Here is a 20562-nt window from a genome sequence, read left to right as displayed (position 1 = left end):
CTAATTTCACCGTTAAGCTGCTCTCCGTCCTCTCTCTATCCTCTCCCCATGCATTCCCTCTTTTAATCCCCGTCCTCCCTCCTTTCTTCTCACTGAAATGGCAGTAAACCAGTGAGTGGCCACAGAGGCTCCAGTTCGGGCCGTACGCCCAGTGTTTGGAGCCCAGCCCGCCCAGGATGCCTGTTCCTTGGCCCTGGTTACGGCTCCTCTGAGGACTGGCTGTTTCGGAGCAGCTTTTGGAACCAGAGGCGCTCTCGCAAAATTAGATAGCTTTGTTCCAAGCGGCGGACACTTGAAGAGGGATTTCATTTTGACCGGAGGGTGTTATCTTGTTGAGAATGAGCAGAGAAATGGCTCTCACCATGCTTGGTGCTGTATGTTTGACAAGCAGTTTGGAAGTATCTGACATTTTTATGTGTTTTTTTTGCTCCTTAACTTACATAACGCAGTTCATTCAGGTCAAAAACATCCCTACAACTATTGGATAGATTACCATTTAATTTGATCAAGACATTCATGGTTTCCAGAGGGTGAACCCTACTGACCTTAGTGTTCACTTCACTTATCCACATGATGGATTGGCATAAAATTGTGTGCTGACATTCATGGTTCCCAGTAACCTGCCACGCTAGATGCTGTGTCATGCCAAACCATCTGAGCAGCCGTCATTGGAAACTGTTTGGAGAAGGACAGCCACTTTCAATAAATACTTGGCAGCTGATAGGATGAACCATCTGTCTATCACTATCCATACTGAGAAGAGCAAAACATCTTTTCCACCAGGAACGGCAGTTTCTCTTTTAATGAAGAAACACTCTCCAGTTCTGATGTAAGTGATGCTATATCAACATCTATGCTAACCTCTGTAGGAGCCTCCTGTGTTGTATTGAATGCTCCTCATGGGACTCTAATTGGATCACAAATGCACTAGATGGATTTTTGTGATTCTCGGATGATCTTAGTGATCTTTTCCTGATATCTCGAGAATCCAGGTGCCTTGCAAGGTAAGGTCCCCAGAGGATCAACCCTTTTCACTACCACCCTATTGAGTGAAATTTTCTGACTACAATTGGATGGATTAGCATGACATTTGGTAGCCTTCAGATATTCATGGTCCCTGCGGGATGAGTTATAACAACTCTGGTGATCCCTTCATTTTTCTGGTCAAAATTTTAACTTGTCGAATTTTTTGGGTTATGACCATATCTGCAAAGCTGATGACTCTCCCTTCAGCTTCAGCTGTAAACCAACAGAGCTAACAGAGTAAACATTATAGTCTGGACGGAATTTTCCAAAAAGTGAAAGTGAGGAGCATTTATGGGTACAAGTCGGGAACCGGCCTACTTTACATATCTCAAGGGTGCTGAGTCCAAAAAAAATGGTTCCCAAGCGAAATTTTGAGTTTTTGACCTTCTCATTTGCATATCAAAATGGCCGCCAAATTGCCCATCTTGCTCAGTCATTGGACCATTCCCCCTTAGTTTTTTGTAAGTAAGCAATCAAGATGAGGAAATTAAGTTTCTGGATCTATAGTCTAGGGTCAGAGCAAGGATATAGTGGAGGCTCAGTGCCTTTTTTATGCATATATATGCAAAATACCAACTTTTAAGGTGAAATTAAGGATTATTTGTGTCATTTTTTAAGGCCGACATAAATATTCAATCAATATCACTTTTAAATGTTTCAGTTGGTATTTTGCATATATATATATATCTATATACATATATATATATATATATATATGCATAAAAAAGACACTGAGCCTCCACTATATCCTTGCTCTGACCCTAGACTATAGATCCAGAAACTTAATTTCCTCATCTTGATTGCCTACTTACAAAAAACTAAGGGGAAATGGTCCAACGACTGAGCAAGATGGGCAATTTGGTGGCCATTTGATACAAATTAGAAGGTCAAAAACTCAAAATTTCGCTTGGGAACCATTTTTTTTGGACTCAGCACCCTTGAAATATGTAAGGTAGGCCGGTTCCCGACTTGTACCCATAAATGCTCCTCACCTCTTATAGGAGGCCTTTATTCTGAAATCCGTCTAGACTATTATACATGTTAAACATCAGCAGGTTAGTTTTGGCATTGTGAACATGTAGCCTTACTCGTGTATTTGTGAGTATTTAGCTCAAAGCACTACTGTGCTTTTTACAGCCTCACTGAAACTTTCCCACTGCATGCTATGTTGGATAAATCCGTTGAACATACATGTATAAGACATTAATGCAGGATTACGTGACCTGGCACAGTTTAGGATTTCAGTTTTATGGGAAAAGACAAACTCATTACTCACAGCTTACCTCAACTTGCTCTTTTTTGGTTTTCCATTCGCAAAAGTTGTGGATAACAACTGCTGATCTGATATTGGAAGTTCGAGTTAAAACACTGAAGACCCCGAATTGGTCAGTGTCATCATACATAAACCCACCATTCTTAAATAACCAAGCTACAATCAATAGCAACTGCAGTCATATATAGACTGCTAAACTATGGGGTACACTACGCTGTTCACTTGACAAAGTGAAGCTGTTTCTGTTTGGTTGCAATGGAATTATTAATTAATTAAAGATAAAGTCAGGGCAGTTTAACATGATTGAATTAGGGCTGGGCGATATGGACCAAAAGTCATATCCCGAAATATTTAGGCTGAATATCGACATACGATATATATCCCGATATTTTTATTGCAAAGTGAGAGCAAATGTTCCGTCAAAGTCAAATATGACATGTCACAAGTATTTTTATTGAAACCATTTATTTAAGTGAACATAAATACTGTATAACAACAGGAGTAACTTTTTTAAAAATCAAAGCTCCATAAAGTGCACATTTACATAAAAAATATCTTAAATAAAAATAGTCTATGAAATAAAACAGGCCAATCTTTTTCATAAATAAATATATTTATATGAGAAAAATGTAACGAACATTACAAAAGAACTAAATATGACAAACCCTAGTAAGGAAAAAAATTACCGAACTATGTCGATACATGTGATATCAATCAATCAATCAATCAAATTTTATTCAAGACTCAGGGTCCATAGGAGACAGATATTAAAAACAGGAACAATACAAATAAATAAATTACACAGCAGACAAAAATATGACAGAAACCAAAAAATACAAAAAGATGATCTTCAGACCGACCAGAATAAACTGTTACGCCAGTGTCTCCAAAATACTGAGGAGAGGCGGGTGGAGCTATGATATGATTTAATTCCATATAACATTTAAAAATACATCGATATATCTTTTATATGGATATATCGCCCAGCCCTACCCTGTGGTCATCATCCCAGTATCCACCTACACTGAAAGGTTATTATTGTAGTGGAAATAAAATCACAAAAAAAATGGATTAAATAATAATCACTCATACAAGGAGTAGAGTTAATAAAGCACATAATTGGATCAAAGTAAGTTGACTCATTCCATGCAGTGGGAACACAACATTAGTCTTATTTCAAGGAAACTGGCACACTCACTGCTACCCATATTAGTCTAGACGGAATTGTCCAAAAAGTGAAAGTGAGGAGCATTTATGGGTACAAGTCGGGAACTGGCCTACTTTACTTATTTCAAGGGTGCTGAATCAAAAAAAAATGGTTCCCAAGCGAAATTTTGAGTTTTTGACCTTGTAATTTGTATCAAATGGCAACCAAATTGCCCATCTTGCTCAGTCATTGGACCATTTCCCCTTAGTTTTATTGTAAGTAGGCAATCAAAGATGAGGAAATTAAGTTTCTGGATCTATAGTCTAGAGTCAGAGCAAGAATATAGTGGAGGCTCAGTGTCTTTTTTATGCATATATATATCTATATATGCAAAACATCAACTTTTAAGGTGAAATTAAGCATTATTTGTGTCATTTTTTAAGGCAAACATAAATATTCAGTCAATATTACTTTTAAATGTTCCAGTTGGTATTTTGCATATACATAAAAAAGACACTGAGCCTCCACTATATCCTTGCTCTGACCCTAGACTATAGATCCAGAAACTTAATTTCCTCATCTTTGATTGCCTACTTACAAAAAAACTAAGGGGAAATGGTCCAACGACTGAGTAAGATGGGCAATTTGGCCATTTGATACAAATTAGAAGGTTAATAACTCAAAATTTCGCTTGGGAACCATTTTTTTTGGACTCAGCACCCTTGAGATCTGTAAGGTAGGCCGGTTCCCGACTTGTACCCATAAATGCTCCTCACCTCTTATAGAAGGCCTTTATTCTGAAATCCATCTAGACTATATGGCCTCATTTGACCTGAACTGTTCCACAATGATGCAGAGTGCCCAGAGGAAACGTTGCACTGCTTGCTCATCAGTTTTGTTTGGCATACATGCGGCGTGCTTTGCAGTGAAGCAAAAGGTGGGACAGATGTTGTGTCTTGTGCAGCAGAGAAGCTGGTAATTGCAGGGTGACTGATTGATCACGGCTCAGAAAATCTCAGCTGGTGAGGTGACTCATGTGTGTGCTCTTATCCCTCAACAAGTGCTGAGATTCCCTTGTGTAAGGGATGTAAACACAACCGCCAGTGAAGCTGCTTTGTGGTCAACAGTTTAGTTGAATCCAACAGCTGCTTTCTCCCATATTTGCATTCGGACACGGGGAATCAGTTGATGAAATTTCAAGAAAGCCTGCTGCACAGATGAAAAATATTACGATAGCCATCCATCAGCCAAACGTATCTGTCTCCATCCCTCTGCTACCAGATCAGGCATTCCCAGGCTCATAATTCATACCTCATAATGGTCAAGATGTGAATTATTGATGCTGGCTCGGCGGCTTCGTCCCAGATGGGGACAGGATCTTATCTCAGTGGCTTTTTCAGATGAATATCACAGTTTCATTACAGCTCAAAACACCACAAATCAGCTCAGCACAGCAAAGTAAACAGACTACCATGTATTGAGATCTTAGGTTACCACAGAGGACATAAGGAGGATAGTATATTTTTTACTGAAAATGCACTAAATCTATGCACTAAATCTACGCACGACACTTTGCTATGTTATTAATATTATTACTATTATTATTATTATTATTATATATACTGTTGCTGCCATTATTACTATTATTACTATATACTGTAATATACTATTTTTATTTTTATTATTATACCGGCCTTATTTATTATTATTATTATTATTATTACTATTATTTTTATATATTATATATCATATTATTTTACTTAAAATTACTTTATTTATATTTTTCATTTTATTTTTATATTGTTTATTTATTATTACATATTATATTATATATATTATATTATATACTGTACTATTATTATTATTATTATTATTATTATTATATACCGTCTAGTCACTATAGCATTGTTGCATCATATCACCAGTTTAATTATTACCTTCATCTTGTCAACCATCCTACCAACTGATGTTCTTTTTTTAACTTCTTAAGTGTCCTTGTTCTATTCTGTGTTTTATTCTATTGTTGTTTTTATTTATGCTACCTCAGTAGCATCTATCTATCTATCTATCTATCTATCTACTAAAGCAGAAAGGAACAGGTAGTGTCATATCTCATTACTTATTGATCATTTCTAAATGTCACAATTCATACAACCCTTCTAGTTGCCTTTGATTGGGACTAATGAGACTTACCTTTGTTTGTTATCTGAAGACATTACTTAGATTACATGTAATTAGTTACTCCTTGCTTTGTCAATCAAATAGTTTCTTTATCATGGAGGTTCTTTTGTGAAAATAACATGAAAAACTCCTGAAATCTTCCACACCCACATAACACAATGTTAAAGTCCCCCTCCAAGTCCCTCAAAAATGTGTTTTCCCTATATTTAGGTCCCTTAAAATGTTTGACCTTGACTTTACTGACTTGCATTTGTGCAAAGTTTGTCACTAGAAAGGTTTTTTCACATTCCCCTCCTGAGAGCGGAGATGTCTGTGCACTTCCCTACAATCTGAGATTCATACATACGGGGGGAAAACTAGATTAGCTAAGTCATAATTGAAAGAAACCAGAAATCTCCAGTGTGGAGCGGATTTGTCAGTACAAAGATCAAAAACACTCCAGGACATCGTAGCAGATATAATTGTATGTTTTTCAACCACTAACACTGTATCACCCACTGACAGTTACACGCTAACAAGCTAACAAACAGCATTAAGATGCTAACTGCACTTACCATTCACATGCTTATGCTAGTCGCTGATTTTTGTGTATAATAGACTCCTTATCTGAGTCTTTAGGCCAGGGGTGTCAAACTCAAATACACAATGGGCCAAAATTTAAATCTTGAATAAAATCGCGGGCCAACATTGAACAAATAAACCTTTTTATATATACCAAACATGTTTTGCTTTAACATTAAATATGGAACCAGCAACGCTTATAAACATACAATATATAACTAAATAGTGCAGACATGCAAAATCAAATTTCAAATAAAAAACACATCAATGTCATTAATTTATTAAATAAAAAATAAATAAAAATCGTATGCCTCTTTTCTATTTGCATCGTTCTGATTTAAATATCAAAATAAACTTTTTCAACAGGTTAATAAATTCTGCCTTTCTTTTCTCCATTTTTGGGAAGGGGTAGCTGGGAGACAGCTCTAGCTTGAGGTTGCTATGACGACTGTCACAGAGGAGCGTTTCTGGGTCCTGTCCTGATTGACGCGCCAAAACAACAGCAGGGCATTGTGGGATTTGTAGTATTAGCGGTAAATGCGCCGTATAATACCGGCGGGTCAGCTTTTATAGTACAATAATAAGATAATAATTTGGTATTGCCTCGCGGGCTAAATAAAATTACACTGCGGGCCAAATTTGGCCCGCGGGCCAGAGTTTGACACCCCTGCTTTAGGCTGATGTTTTCTCGAACAGAGAAAAAAAACCCCACAGTTTGCAGACCACGAGTCGCAGCTGGCTTGCACTGCTCTTTCATAGGTCAACCTAGCATGCATGAAGCGGTAGCGGAATTTATCAGTAAGGCAGGCAGAGTAGGTGTGCTATCAGCTCCTTATCAAAAAACAGATTAACTAAAACTCCTCAATTTCATGCTTACTCAAGCTACATCCATCATGGTTACAACTAGCTTGCAAAAACGAGCAAGGTGTTGTCAACCTATAAACTCTGTAGCCTACTTCATTTTAGGCAACCATCTGTTGTTATATCATAAAGAACATTCACTCCAGTAATCTAATCAAACCTACAATACAGCTTGTTGTCCTGACTTCTCTAGCTCAGTGTTGTAGTGTTGGCAGTAGTGTGGGCTGCACATGTGATGGCAGAATGCACTGTGCTTGCAGAGGGTTGTCATTTTACTGAATTTCTTTTTTAATGGGAAGCTGGGAAATGTTCTGTACATGTGATAGAAGAGTGCTGCTGAATGCTGTGCATGGGTACAATTTAATTAGATGGGCCTCTTTTGAGCCAAGGCATGCCATAAGGACTAGTATTGCTCTTATTGTGTGTATTTCCTCCTCAAATAATATTTTGAAATTGAAATTGTGCAAAAAATTGGAACATTCCTGATCTTAACTTGAATTTTTTTCATAAATTTACCATAAACTTCCCAACCCTTTGTAACTCTTGTTGCTTCATACATTCTATGGAATTTAACTGTATGTGAATCTGCAGGCGTACAGAGTAGGGCTGGGCGATATATCGATATGAAAGATATATCGATATGTTTTTAAATGTGATATGGAATTAGACCATACCGCATACATTGGTATAGTTCAAATTTGCAGTGTGATCCTTACTCCAGGCAAGCTGCGGCTTTGACTGAACATTTGCTGTCACATTGCGATAAAAATCTTGGGATATATACACTACTGGTCAAAAGTTTTAGAAAACACCAACTTTTCCAGAATTTAATTGAAAATTATGCAGTTTAATGTCTCAGTGTACTCTGAAATTAACGCACATTTGCAACATTTAAAATTCTTTATTGAGCATGATAGTGTTTTGATTCAAAATCACATTTTATGTCTGACTAAAGAACTAAAAAAAGACACAAAATGACCAAAAAAAGACACAAAATGACAAAAAAGACACCAAAAGACACAAAATGACTAAAAAAAAAGACACAAAATGACCAAAAAAAGACACAAAATGACAAAGAAAAGACACAAAATTACCAAAAAAAGACACAAAATGACTTACAAAGACATGAAAAGAATTCAAAAATGGACAAAATAGCCCAAGACTCCATAGAGTTAAGTTGTTAACCCATTTCTTGTTCCCTGAAAAAGGCCTACTTGTATAATTCTGAAATGTACATTATTTTCCAGTTTTGGTTAAGCTTACCTTTTTTTATTTACCTCTGGCAGTTCACCACTTACCTTTGTACCCTTTCAAGCTGTTCATTTGACTTGAACTGCTTGAATTTCAATAAAAAAATGGAAAAATTGGGGTGTTCTAAAACTTTTGACTGGTATCGATATTCAGCCTAAATATATGGGGATATGACTTTTGGTCCATATCGCCCAGCCCTACTACAGAGTAAAGACTATGACATCAGCAGTAGTGACCTGGCTGTCCTCCCTCACCCCGGCCTTATCTCCCCATCACAGATACAACATCCATTAACCAGACAGAAAATCTGCTGTAATTGGTCTGAAAACACACAAAGTGGCAACACTTTTTTGCTTAGTCATTCTTACTCTGCCCTTCCTTACCTTTGCGTTTTTTCCCCCTATCTTTTCTCTGCTGGTGTGCTATGACGAGACCGCTGAGAGGCTGAGCTGGGAGCTGGGAGCTTATACGGCAGGGTTTCTCTGAAGCTCAGCAGCGTTGTAGTTCTGCCCTTCGCTAAGGACACAAAAACGAGTTGTTCCCCCCAGAGAGAAGCCTCAGCAGTCCTCTGAGGTGTGAGGAAGGTGTTTATTGAACAGCAGAAACAGCAGGAGCTATGATGAGATACTGTTTTTAGTGTTTTTTTAAGGGAAAGTTGGCGAAAACAAAAACTTTTCTACATTCCCATAGCAAGTGTCTTGATAAAAAAGGGTGTGAATAAGTGAAATATTGCCCTAGCTAATTCCTGTGCAAAATTAGGCTTTTTTCCCCCCAAGGGTCTTACCTCCACAGAGATGTTTTGTCTTCTTCTGGTTGGAGTTTAATAAGAGACTTAGCAATACACTGATACGATATAGGACACAGGGCCAATACTAACTCAAATAACTGTATCGGTGTTGGTGACAATGGGGGCGATCTATTCAATTTATTGTTATTTTTTTCTATATATTATAACCAGGGCCGGGACTCGATTAAAAAAATTAATCTATTTAATTAGAGGCTTTGTAATTAATTAATCGAAATTATTCGCATTTTAATCGCATATAAATATTTGACCTGAGAACAGTGAGAAGTCATTTTTTTCACATGGATTTTTAGTATACCATCATGTTTATTGTTGTTCAAGTCCAACAGACCAGTGCAATTTTTGCCATTAAGTGTAGCAATAGCATATTTAGAAATATAATACATTTCATAAATTCAGGTAGCCTATAGGTAGGTAGACCAGTGTTTCCCACACATAGACCATTTTGTGGCGCACCCCCACATAATGGAGACCGACCGCCACACAATGATCGTTTTGTTTTTTTTCCCCTCTCTAGGACATTAAAAAAACTGTAACGTCCGTAACGTTAGCCAACGCACAGAAGACACCGCATTCATATCAATAAATAAATGTTTTACAATGAACCGGGCCGATCTCAGAGCTGTCAAGACTCTCCGGTAACGTTAAGGCAAATTGAATGGTTGCCGCAAATGCCGTTAACGGGATGAGAGCAGTCAAAGCGGCTGCTTCAAGCTCGCTACATCGAGGGTAGGTTCGCTTCCTGTTTTCAAAGTTAAAGCACAAATTCTATCGTTAAAAAGGGCAACGGGCGTTTTATTTTTGTGAATGTAACCGGAAGTGCGCTGCTCACGACGGCTAGCTTGAGTAGCGCCGAATTCGTCCAAACAAAAGTGTAAACAGCTGGTATTTAGACAAATTAATGACGCACTGGGGATCTAAACGGCTACTTTCTCGCCTAAAAATGTTTGAAATGTCAATAAAGTGATATATTTAAAGAATTTAGGACTTTACCGGTGTCAGTGGAGCACCACAAATTGCTATCTGGTCTGTGGGAAACACTGTAGACCTTCTGTAAACTAGAATACTTTGGTTTTTGAAGTAAAACACAATCCACGGTAGCTACCACACTAGCCGCTAGCTGCTATATGTTTAGCATTGAGGTGATACTTGAGGCTGGATGTGCTGCGGTGATATGTGAATTCCTTGTTGCATAGCAACACAACCATGCTCTTATGGACGCTTCCATCCGTTGGTTTTTAGTAACTAAATGTCCCATCATCCACGGGGCCAACCAAAGGTCTCATCAGCTTCTTCCTTCATGTTCACTGTGGTTTGTTGCTGTCTCAACTCATCAACGCTAGTTGGTGCTCCAGTATAATCGCTCCTCCTGAAACTCATCCAGTGAGAAACGTTCCGCCGTGCAAAAATAAGTGAGTCAATTTTTTAAATGCATTAATTTTTGTGTAATTAATTCATCTTAATTAACGCGTTAAAGTCCCGGCCATAATTATAACTTGAATTTGAATTCCTGTTTTCTTTGGAGCAATTTATATGACAAGTTGCTGATGCATGATTTATTGTTTTAATCATAAATAACCTATTAGGATTGTATTTATGTCTAAATCTCTGAAAAAACAACTGGCCAGTATTCTAGAAACCTGGTAGAACGGTATAGCATGGGCCAAGGGAGAAACCCATTTAAATTTGGAGTGGATTAAGGGCAAATACACAAATTATTTTTAACTACTAGTTAACATTGTGAGAACGGGCATTGGTGTTACTTTCATGTGGTGTTGGATTAATTGGAAAAATTAGGAAAAATTAGTTCCTGACTGGGAAAATTCAAAACATCCCCTCAATTAAGGGTGCAACTCCCAGTTATTCTTTCTATTAACTGTTCATTAACTATGAAGTGCTTCATATAAATTTCACTTGTTGTGAGCAATCTTTCTTTGAGTGTTCACCCTTTATTTGAGATGAATATATTATTGTTTTTTACATGCAACTGAGTGCACCCATCATCCACAGAGGATTCACTAAAGCATCATATCAAGTTTTTGCCCCTTGCTTCAGAGACACAAAAACTGATGTTACACTAGCAAGAGCCTCTGAATCCTATAAAGTACAATTTCTAAATATACCACTGGGAAGTCACCTTCAAATTGGGGACAAAGTGGAAAATACCAGTGGTACATTGAGGCACTTTTATACAAGAAGGTACAAGAAGAAAGATTTTCCTGCTTGACAAACAGGCAATGTACCATCTGTTTCTTACCTTGCTTTTATTCTCACACACTTGCACATATGTATTCACAACCAAGGGGCTACCCAGTAAAATTACAGTCTTTTACTGTCATCCGCCTGGCAACTCCGCGGGAGTAATTCAGGGATCCGATAAGTATGATAGCGCAAGTTCTCAATACAATATCAGGGGCAATCTAACATGGATAGGAAGCCACTACAGGGAGGCTGATAGTGGGGCGTTATGGCTAAGCCTACCAACTGGTAAGAGCCCTTTGATTAAATCTTTCCAAAACTGTATTTAAATCAGAGAAAATGCCATTACAACAGACAATAAGTTATGTTATATTGTTAAATAGCAGTATCCCCTCGTCATAAACAGTCTAATCCTTGCCTACAGTGGTAAAATAGTAATATAATCAGGTTACTGAAGTTAGTTCTGCTCCACATGTTGCTCCCAGGGATTTAGCAATGAGAAGTCATGAAATAGGGAACCTTTTAAGGTCATTGATGTCAAAAGGGAGTGACCTTTGTTTGTGAAGATCACAATTTCTTGTGTAACTACAAAGAATTTGTCATCCAGCTAAGAGGCATCTTAGTAAGATAGCTTTGACTGATCAGTTGGACAGACAGTGGCGTAAAACTGAGTATCATCTGCATAAAGTGGTGAAATTGATGCTTGAGCTATTAAATTAAATTAACAAAGTTGAGCGAACTTTAAAAACAAGACGGTCATGTATCTCTCACCATTGTAGAGAGTGATAGAACACAACTTGCAGCTATAAACAAACACAATTCACACATTCAAGTAGGGCTGGGTGATATGGCCAATATTTAAGTCTATATTAAATACCCAGATAGAAAAGCTTTTTTATGTACACTGCTGTGTAAATGAAATACTTGACAAATGAAAAGGTATTTGTTAGTCTTTTCTCATTTAATTAAGAATTTAATGCAAATTTATGGTAAATGCTTTAAGTACAATTACATGGAAAAAAATAAATAATTCCTACTTTACTGTGTACAAGCATGCACTCAAATACAGAGGAGTCAAGTTAAGTAACATTAACCCATAAGAAACCAGAGCCAGTAATCCTTCAAAAGGAAAATTCTGGGGGATATACCATAGACCAAGTGGACCTTATGATATATCTTATTTTTAAATGAACAAACTAGACACCTTTTCTGCTTACAGAAACACAAATTTGCATCTCCACCACATATATCAAAATTGTGACTTTAATAGTGCTGTTAGACAACAAATTCCATTTCAGATTTGTTTTTAAGTAACAAAATAATAATAAATCGAGAATAAATAAATATAAATAACACTGCCTTATTGGACGGCTTCTCAACAAGCTACTGTAGCTGTAGAACACTAAAAAACACACTTATGTACTTGAGAAAACATACATGAACATTCCTAGAACATTTAAAATGTTTGTGACACCCATGTCACCGTGGGTTCTTATGGGTTAAGACTTATAGTATGTGATGTAATTAGTGGAAAAATAAAACCACAATCTTCAAATGATATTCACACAAAATAGTATACAACAGATTTTCTGGAAAATGTACATTAGTATGTGCTTGTTATTATCAATTAAGACGTTAGTGATCACAACACAAATCCATTGAAAAATGATCAGATTAATTTATCGCCCACCCCTACATTCAAGTGGAATCCTTAACATGGATACAACATTAAATGTTCATTCCTATAAATACATTCCGTATAATAATTCTACCTTTGGAAATTATGAAATCTTGATGATTTGCTCTGGCATTTTCTACATTTAATGAAACTGGGGTCAAGCTGATGTTAAAAGTTAAGTAAGTCTTCAACTACTGCTGTAGAAATAAAAGTCTGTGCTCGTGCCTGAGGGGTTTAGCCAAGACATGAGAGGGTCACAGCCTCTGCTGGCCCCTGTCAAGTTATTAACCCCCGCCATGAAACAGCCACTGACAGACTGATGTGTCTCCATCCAGACGTAGAAATGAACTGCTGCAGATGCAGAAAAGTGCCTGTGAATGCTTCCGGACACGGGCTGCCATTGTATAAATGCCTCCTCATTCATTTATCCTGCATCTGCCCTGCAGTAACGCCACAGGCGCTCCTTTCTTCAACCTTGTGCGGTCAAATCAAAAGCTCTGTTGTCTCCCTACAGTGGCGGTTCTAGACCAGTTCTACTGTGGGGGCCAAGGAGGGGCCAGTGTTTAATCAGAGGGGCACATTAAAAAACAGCAAAGATTATATTTAAGCATTCAAACCCTTTATTTTAGCTTATTTAAAAATCTCACTTAAGTATATTTGGAAGATACAAATACGTTGATTGAAACAATGAGACTTTGTTCGACAATGACATTTCTCATTTTTGTGCAAAAATACTTTTTTTTAAATTTGAAAGTGCAGTAGAGTGAGAATGATCTTTGTGCAATAAAAGTATATATACATATATATATATATATATATATATATATATATATATATATATATATAAGCTTTTATTGCACAATTAAATTATACAATGTGCACATTCTGTGTTCCTTTTGTGTACAATGACGTATTGTTTGAACAAAAAATAGGTATAAATTTTTCCGTCGTTCATTATAAATTCATCATTTTATTATTAATTTGACACAGGGGCCACAGCAGGGGCCAAGGACTTCTTCACAGGGGCAGTGGCCCCTGGAGGCCCCTGTGTAGAACCGCCACTGTCTCCCTACCAAACGAGCTCTCCGCAAACTTGACTTTTTTTCTTAACAATTCCTCAGATTGCGCCGCAGCTCTTTAACAAACACGCCTCAAACAGCATATGAAACAAAACAGAACACACCACATCAGGAGTTTTCCACCTCCTGCTCCATACGACTGTGCATCTGTTATTCACAGCAATCCTGTTGAGAAACATCTTCTGTGGACATGTAGAGGAGGAAGCCCTGCATGTGTGTGTGTGTGTCTGTGTGTGTGTGTGTGTGTGTGTGTGTGTGTGTGGTTAGTCAGTCATGCGGCCACAGTAATCTCCATGAGTGCTGTCTGCTTCTCCATAAGGCCTGACTCAGACAGGGATGACCTCACCACTCAATGGCTGGTTGTGTGTTTTTGTGTCAGCAGGGTTTGTGTGTAGGTGTGTGTGTGCGTGTTGCTGGCAAAAAAAAGCAGAAAAAAAAGAGCAAATGGTTTGATTTGTTCCCATCAAAGCGCCATCTCCAGTGCTTTGTGCTTGATCGCAATCCAGAATGATTAAAAGATGAGTTGACATTTATAAAAATATTGCCTCGTTGTCATGGGTTAAAAGAGATAAATCGAAGGAAGCTTATTGGAGATGCCAGCAACACCCTCTGGGGATCTTGTACGCTCACATCATCTCTGCATGATAAAGAACCCACACTCCTTCCTCCCATCCCTGCCTCCTACCTCTCCTCCTCCATCACCTCCTCATCTCCTCCCCAGCCTGGCTCTGGTGCCTCTCCATCTCTGCTTTTTCCAGCCTCAAGTGGACAGAGAAATGCAAGAGTTAGTATTTCTCCCTGCCCTTCCTCTCTCTCTCCTTTGGCTCTCATTTGATTCCTTTGAGTATTACACACTTTCACTGTGCATGCATGTGTGTGTTCACATGGCTGCAGTCTGTGCACCATGCTGAGGACCTCCTCATGTGAGAAATTGCAGCTGCAGAGAGAGTGAGATGGAGAGAGAATGTGGTGACTTTTGAGTGTTGCCCGTTGAGGACATGGCACTCTAAGTCGCCTGTGACCATGCATACACTATTCATGAAATGTCTTTTATGTCAGTATCAAATAAATAAATAAAAATGCCTATGGAATAAAAAATGAAATTAAATAAATCCAGAAATGAATAAATGAGTCATTAAATATATAAGTAAAGGTGCATTTAAAAAATATTCTGTTATTTATTTAAGCAGAGGCAACATCTGGGCCCTAAAAAGCAATGTGGAAGTACCTTAAACCTGTATTCTTCTAATGACCAGCAGGGGGCGACTCCACTGGTTGCAAAAAGAATAGTCAGGCGGCTTAGCTAAATAAAGGGGACACGCTGGACAAAACCACCAAATTTTTTCCACGTGCTCTCTATCACCATAGGTTTCAATTTTTGGTAGGAGCCACTTCACCAAGATGGCCGATCCGAGATGGCACCCATATAAAGTCTATGAGAACCAATACATCTTCCAAGCCACTCAGAAGGTCAATCTTGGTGTCAAAATCTACATTTTCTGGGTCAAGGAATCATTTAAAGCTGTTGAGAATATCACTAGATGATTATTTGATCAAATAGAAATGTTCATTTTCACGCAGACTGGAAGGCAACTTGCTTCAAGTGCTGCAGCAGAGAATCCTGAGCTGAAAATGTTTGGAATCTAATAATTATGTAAATACATGGCCAAAATGAACATATCTATTTGATCACCTAGTGATATTCTCAGTAGCTTTAAATGATTCTTTGACCCAGAAAATGTATATTTTGACACTAAGATTGACCTTCTAAGTGGCTTAGAAGATATACTGGTTCTCATAGATTTTATATGGCTGCCATCTCCGATCTGCAATCTTGATGAAGTGGCTCCTACCAAAAATTGAAACCTATAGTGATAGAGAGCATGTGGAAAAAATGTGGTGCTTTTGTCCGACGTGTCCCCTTTCTTCCCAGATCTGGTCCTAAACCGCCGGACTAGAAGTCCAATTGTATAATAGTAGAAACAATTGCTAGTTTCAAGTCTTTTCAATACAGCATGGTGCTCATTGCTCACAATGTCTTCCTTCAGCATTAGGTTGGACTGAAAGACACTTTAAGGACCCCGCTGTTCATTTTGATTAATGGAGGCCCACTGCTAACCAAGCTAGCTAGCTAACTCTTGAGTGAGATGATAACATAGCATCCTTCTGGCTCCTGACCTGTTCTGTGCATGTGCTGGCAAAAACAAAACAAAATGGGGACGATCAAAAGGCCAATCTTGAGGCTTCAGAACCACCAATGGATTATCCATTATTTGAGTCTTTGCTTTCATTTCATAATGCCACAATTATTTCAGGTGACTTTTATATGTCACACTTATTTCCCAACACTTTATAGACCAAACTCTTGAGCTGGGGTCACAACGAGCTGGTGGTGTCTAACCCATACCTGTCAAGTTTTGGATTTGAAAATAAGGGAAATTTTCCGGCGCCCGCAAGCCCCAACCGAGCTCCAGTACCCCTTACATTTTAAGACAGGTGTCCAAGGAAGTTAAAATCACCACTTGTCAACCACTTATAAACTACAATTGGCTTCATGCACAGCTGCACTACTTCCTGAACTTCAGCCAGCTCCTTTGTTTCCTGTCTGCCATTATTGGACAAACTGATTAATCCAGGTGTCTGACCTCAGTTACAGTCACAACAACAATAATCAGACCCACCTGGATTAATCAGTTTGTCAGAACCCTATGGGTGACATCACGGTGACTACGTCCATAATTTAATTATTTTAAAGATAATTTTGGGCATTTTATAGCTTTATTGATTGAGAGATATTTAGAGTGAAAGGGAAAGACAGAGGGAAAGGGCTCCGAGCCGGGTTCGAACCCAGGCCGCCCGCTCCTCGCCACCTACAGTACCTGTAGTAGGCTACTGTGGGTGGCAGTTATCACGAGGCTAGTGACAGAGCTCAGACTGGGAATGTTTTTTTTTTGTTTTTACTCCGCCCGGGCCCGGTTAAAATAAGGGAGATTTACAGGAAAATACTAATATGGGGGGAAAGAAGGGTAAAATTTGTGACTTTCCCAGCCAAAACGGGATAATTGACAGGTATGGTCTAACTAGCTAACTAACTGCTAACTAGCTGCTAGCTCCAGGATGAGACACACTGGGTCTTGTGCAGGCTGAATTTGAGTTGCTACAGCCGCTTAAACTCAGTTTTCACCAAATATGCGACTAACGTTACAGTACCTTGGAAAATAGCAACATGGGATACTAAATTTGATGAATTTACCGTTAGCTTGCTAGCTAACCAAAATGTATGTTCGCAGCCACATTCTCTCTAGAAGATATAGTTAATGTATTTATTTGATAGACATATTTATTTATCAAATATTTCCTATATTTAAAACAATAATTAATGATTAAAGTTATTGACGATTTTTTTTTTTATAAATTGTGTAGTTCATTTTATGTCATTTATAGTTATAAGTTAGCTGACTTTGCTAACTATTGCCAACTATTTCTGCCATAACTGCACAAGTCTGCATTATCAGCTCTCTCTCCCTCATTTCTGTCACTCAGTTCTGCACTGTGCTGTCTTTCTGTCTCTCTCGCTTTTTTCTGACACTCTGCGCTGCTGACTTTGACAACTTCATTTGCATGGACAGAATCAAAGTCTATGTGTGATACAATGACTCAGATGTACCTTTGCTGAACACCCACGGATGCTGCTGCTGCTGTATCACGCTGCAGAGGGAAGAAAAAGAAGAAAAAATAATCTTTTTTTGCACATTCTGTCTGACTGCTGATGAGGCTTTAGACATGTAGTCACATTAAGTGACTTTAGTCACATGCTCATGTTGGCAATATGGTCTGTTTGCGGTGATGCATAGTGTGTGCATGCCAAAATGTGTGTTGTTGTTCTTTTTCTTGCCTCCTTTAAAGTACAAGATATTGCATTTGCATACAAATATGAGTGTGTCTCTTTTTGCATGGTGCATACACGTGTGTGCAATTTGTGAGTCTGCTGATGTACCTAACCTGATAACTACCTCGGCTGAGTTCTGATCAGATCTCAGGCGGTCTGTTTCCTGTCAGTAAGCTGAATAGGATTTCCCCAAAATCATATTTTGCTGCCTCGCTCGCCTTTATTAGTAGGGACACACTCCACCAGAGTCCCTTGTAATATTTGCTTCATTTACTCTGCTCCTATTACCCCTTAACGGCTCCAGCATCAGCACTTTCAGTATTTATAGCCTGAACCTTGAGCTGGTGTTCTCTTTGTTGCAGCACTTTTATGACAAGATTTTCTCACCCCTGCTCCTTTATCTCTCTTCTATTTCCACCACCATTCTCCCTATCGTTCCTCTGTACCCGACTTCATTTCCTCCCTTCTCTCTTGCTCCCCAAACTCACTTCCCCTCCTTTCACCTCGACGCTTGTTCTCTCTACACTCCCTCCCTTTCTCTCTCTCTCTCTCTCTCTTCTGCAGAGCCAGACTGGGCGTCGCTGACTTTGGGTGTGTTTGTTTGCCAGGCCTGCTCGCTCCTTCACCGGAGCATCCCCCACATCAGCCGGGTCAAGTCTATCCAGGACACGTGGGAGGCCAGTGACGTGGAGGTAGGGCGGTCATAGCAAACATACATCGTACTAGAAAAAAAACAACCATTTAGATATCTATCATAAACTTAATAAAATGAAAGTGCCCTTTTTTAGTGTGTTTTATTTTGTGTTTTCCCCATGCGCAGAAAGGCAGACTGTAAGGCATGTACCACAGACGTTGACCACTGGTGACTTTCATTCATATCAAAGAGAAAATAGTAAGCACAAGAAAATTGGTGTGAATGCGACACCCTTTCTTAAAGGCATACTATGCAGGAATTGTCACTTACTGTTTGTAAACACACTCTTCAACTTAGCCCCTCCTCTCCGGCACAACGAAAGTTAAAGCAAACCCCAGATTCACTCTGTCTGCTTGGTGCTGACTTAGTATATTTGTGTTTTTCTGATGCTCTGTTCGATATGCTACTTTGTGGCCTTCGGCTTTGCCATTTTCGGATTTTGAAAGCAGAAGTGACCATTTTTGGACAAGAGGTTGGACTTGGGAGTTAACCGCTGACGATTGCGCCACCTACCTGGCTTGGTATAGCAATGTGCATCCATTTGAAGAGTCTTTTAGTAGCGGTCGACCGATACGGGTTTTTTAAGGCCGATACCGATTATTTTGACATCAGTCTTATCCGATCCCCGATATGTTCTCCCTCCATTTACATGATAAAAATGACACAATGATAACAAATGTTAGATAAGTCTCAATTTGAACAAAAAAAGAAACATTTATTAACATTTGTGTTTTCCCCATGCACAGAAAGGCAGACTGTAAGGCATGTACCACAGACGTTGACCACTGGTGACTTTCATTCATATCAAAGAGAAAATAGTAAGCACAAGAAAATTGGTGTGAATGCGACACCCTTTCTTAAAGGCATACTATGCAGGAATTGTCACTTACTGTTTGTAAACACACTCGTCAACTTAGCCCCTCCTCTCTGGCACAACGAAAGTTAAAGCAAACCCCAGATTCACTCTGTCTGCTTGGTGCTGACTTAGTATATTTGTGTTTTTCTGATGCTCTGTTCGATATGCTACTTTGTGGCCTTGAGATTCGGCTTTGCCATTTTCGGATTTTGAAAGCAGAAGTGACCATTTTTGGACAAGAGGTTGGACTTGGGAGTTAACCGCTAACGATTGCGCCACTTACCTGGCTTGGTCTAGCAATGTGCATCCATTTGAAGAGTCTTTCAGTAGTGGTCGACCGATACGGGTTTTTTAAGGCCGATACCGATTATTTTGACATCAGTCTTATCCGATCCCCGATATGTTCTCCCTCCATTTACATGATAAAAATGACACAATGATGACAAATGTTACATAAGTCTCAATTTAAACAAAAAAAGAAACATTTATTAACAAAACAAACAAACATATTAACAGTTCGATATCAAACAATGTGTATGTCTTTTAGTACAACCCATTGCTAAAGATAATTTTAAGCAACTGAAACGGTACAATTAAGTTGTATTAGCTGAATACAGATGGTGAAAGGGTCAAAGTTCAAGACAATAAACACTATACTGCACTGTGGTAGCTACTTGTAACCACCCCCTAAAGCATGCTCTGCTTTATCGTCTTTTTTCACTAAATTAGACCATAATTTACAGTACAGTTAAGACCAATTGAGACCATGAACCTATTAGGAAAATGTTCAATCAAGGTCATTTTTTCATAGACTTCTATACAGTCAGACTTCTTTTTGCAACCAGTAACGTCTCCGCCTGCTGGACAAAAGAATATAGGTTTAAGGCATTTTAAGGCTTCAATTTTCAAACTTTTTCTTAAATGAGGCCCTGTAAAATGATACAAACTTTATGATTCTGGATTGTGATTGTGAACAAATCCCAGTACACTCAACATCAATATGCATAATTAGTCTGTGAATGGTTTGAATATGAATACAAATAACATGAATACAAATATGGA

The 20562-nt window shown here is 38.5% G+C and overlaps 1 protein-coding gene across 1 annotated transcript in view; it reads left to right on the top strand.

The window, feature by feature from the left end:
• Window positions 1-20562, top strand: part of LOC131959555 (arf-GAP with dual PH domain-containing protein 1) — a 64262-nt gene that overhangs the window by 698 nt on the left and 43002 nt on the right. Inside the window, exon 2 of the mRNA XM_059324763.1 lies at window positions 18515-18642. Within this exon, the coding sequence (XP_059180746.1) occupies window positions 18515-18642 (128 nt within the window). The remainder of the gene's footprint in view (window positions 1-18514; window positions 18643-20562) is intronic.

The sequence above is a fragment of the Centropristis striata genome, chromosome 21 (assembly GCF_030273125.1).
Source record: "Centropristis striata isolate RG_2023a ecotype Rhode Island chromosome 21, C.striata_1.0, whole genome shotgun sequence".
Classification (NCBI taxonomy): Eukaryota; Metazoa; Chordata; class Actinopteri; order Perciformes; family Serranidae; genus Centropristis; species Centropristis striata.
The sequence above is the reverse complement of the archived record's forward strand: the minus strand, read 5'-3'. Positions and strand labels throughout refer to the sequence as shown.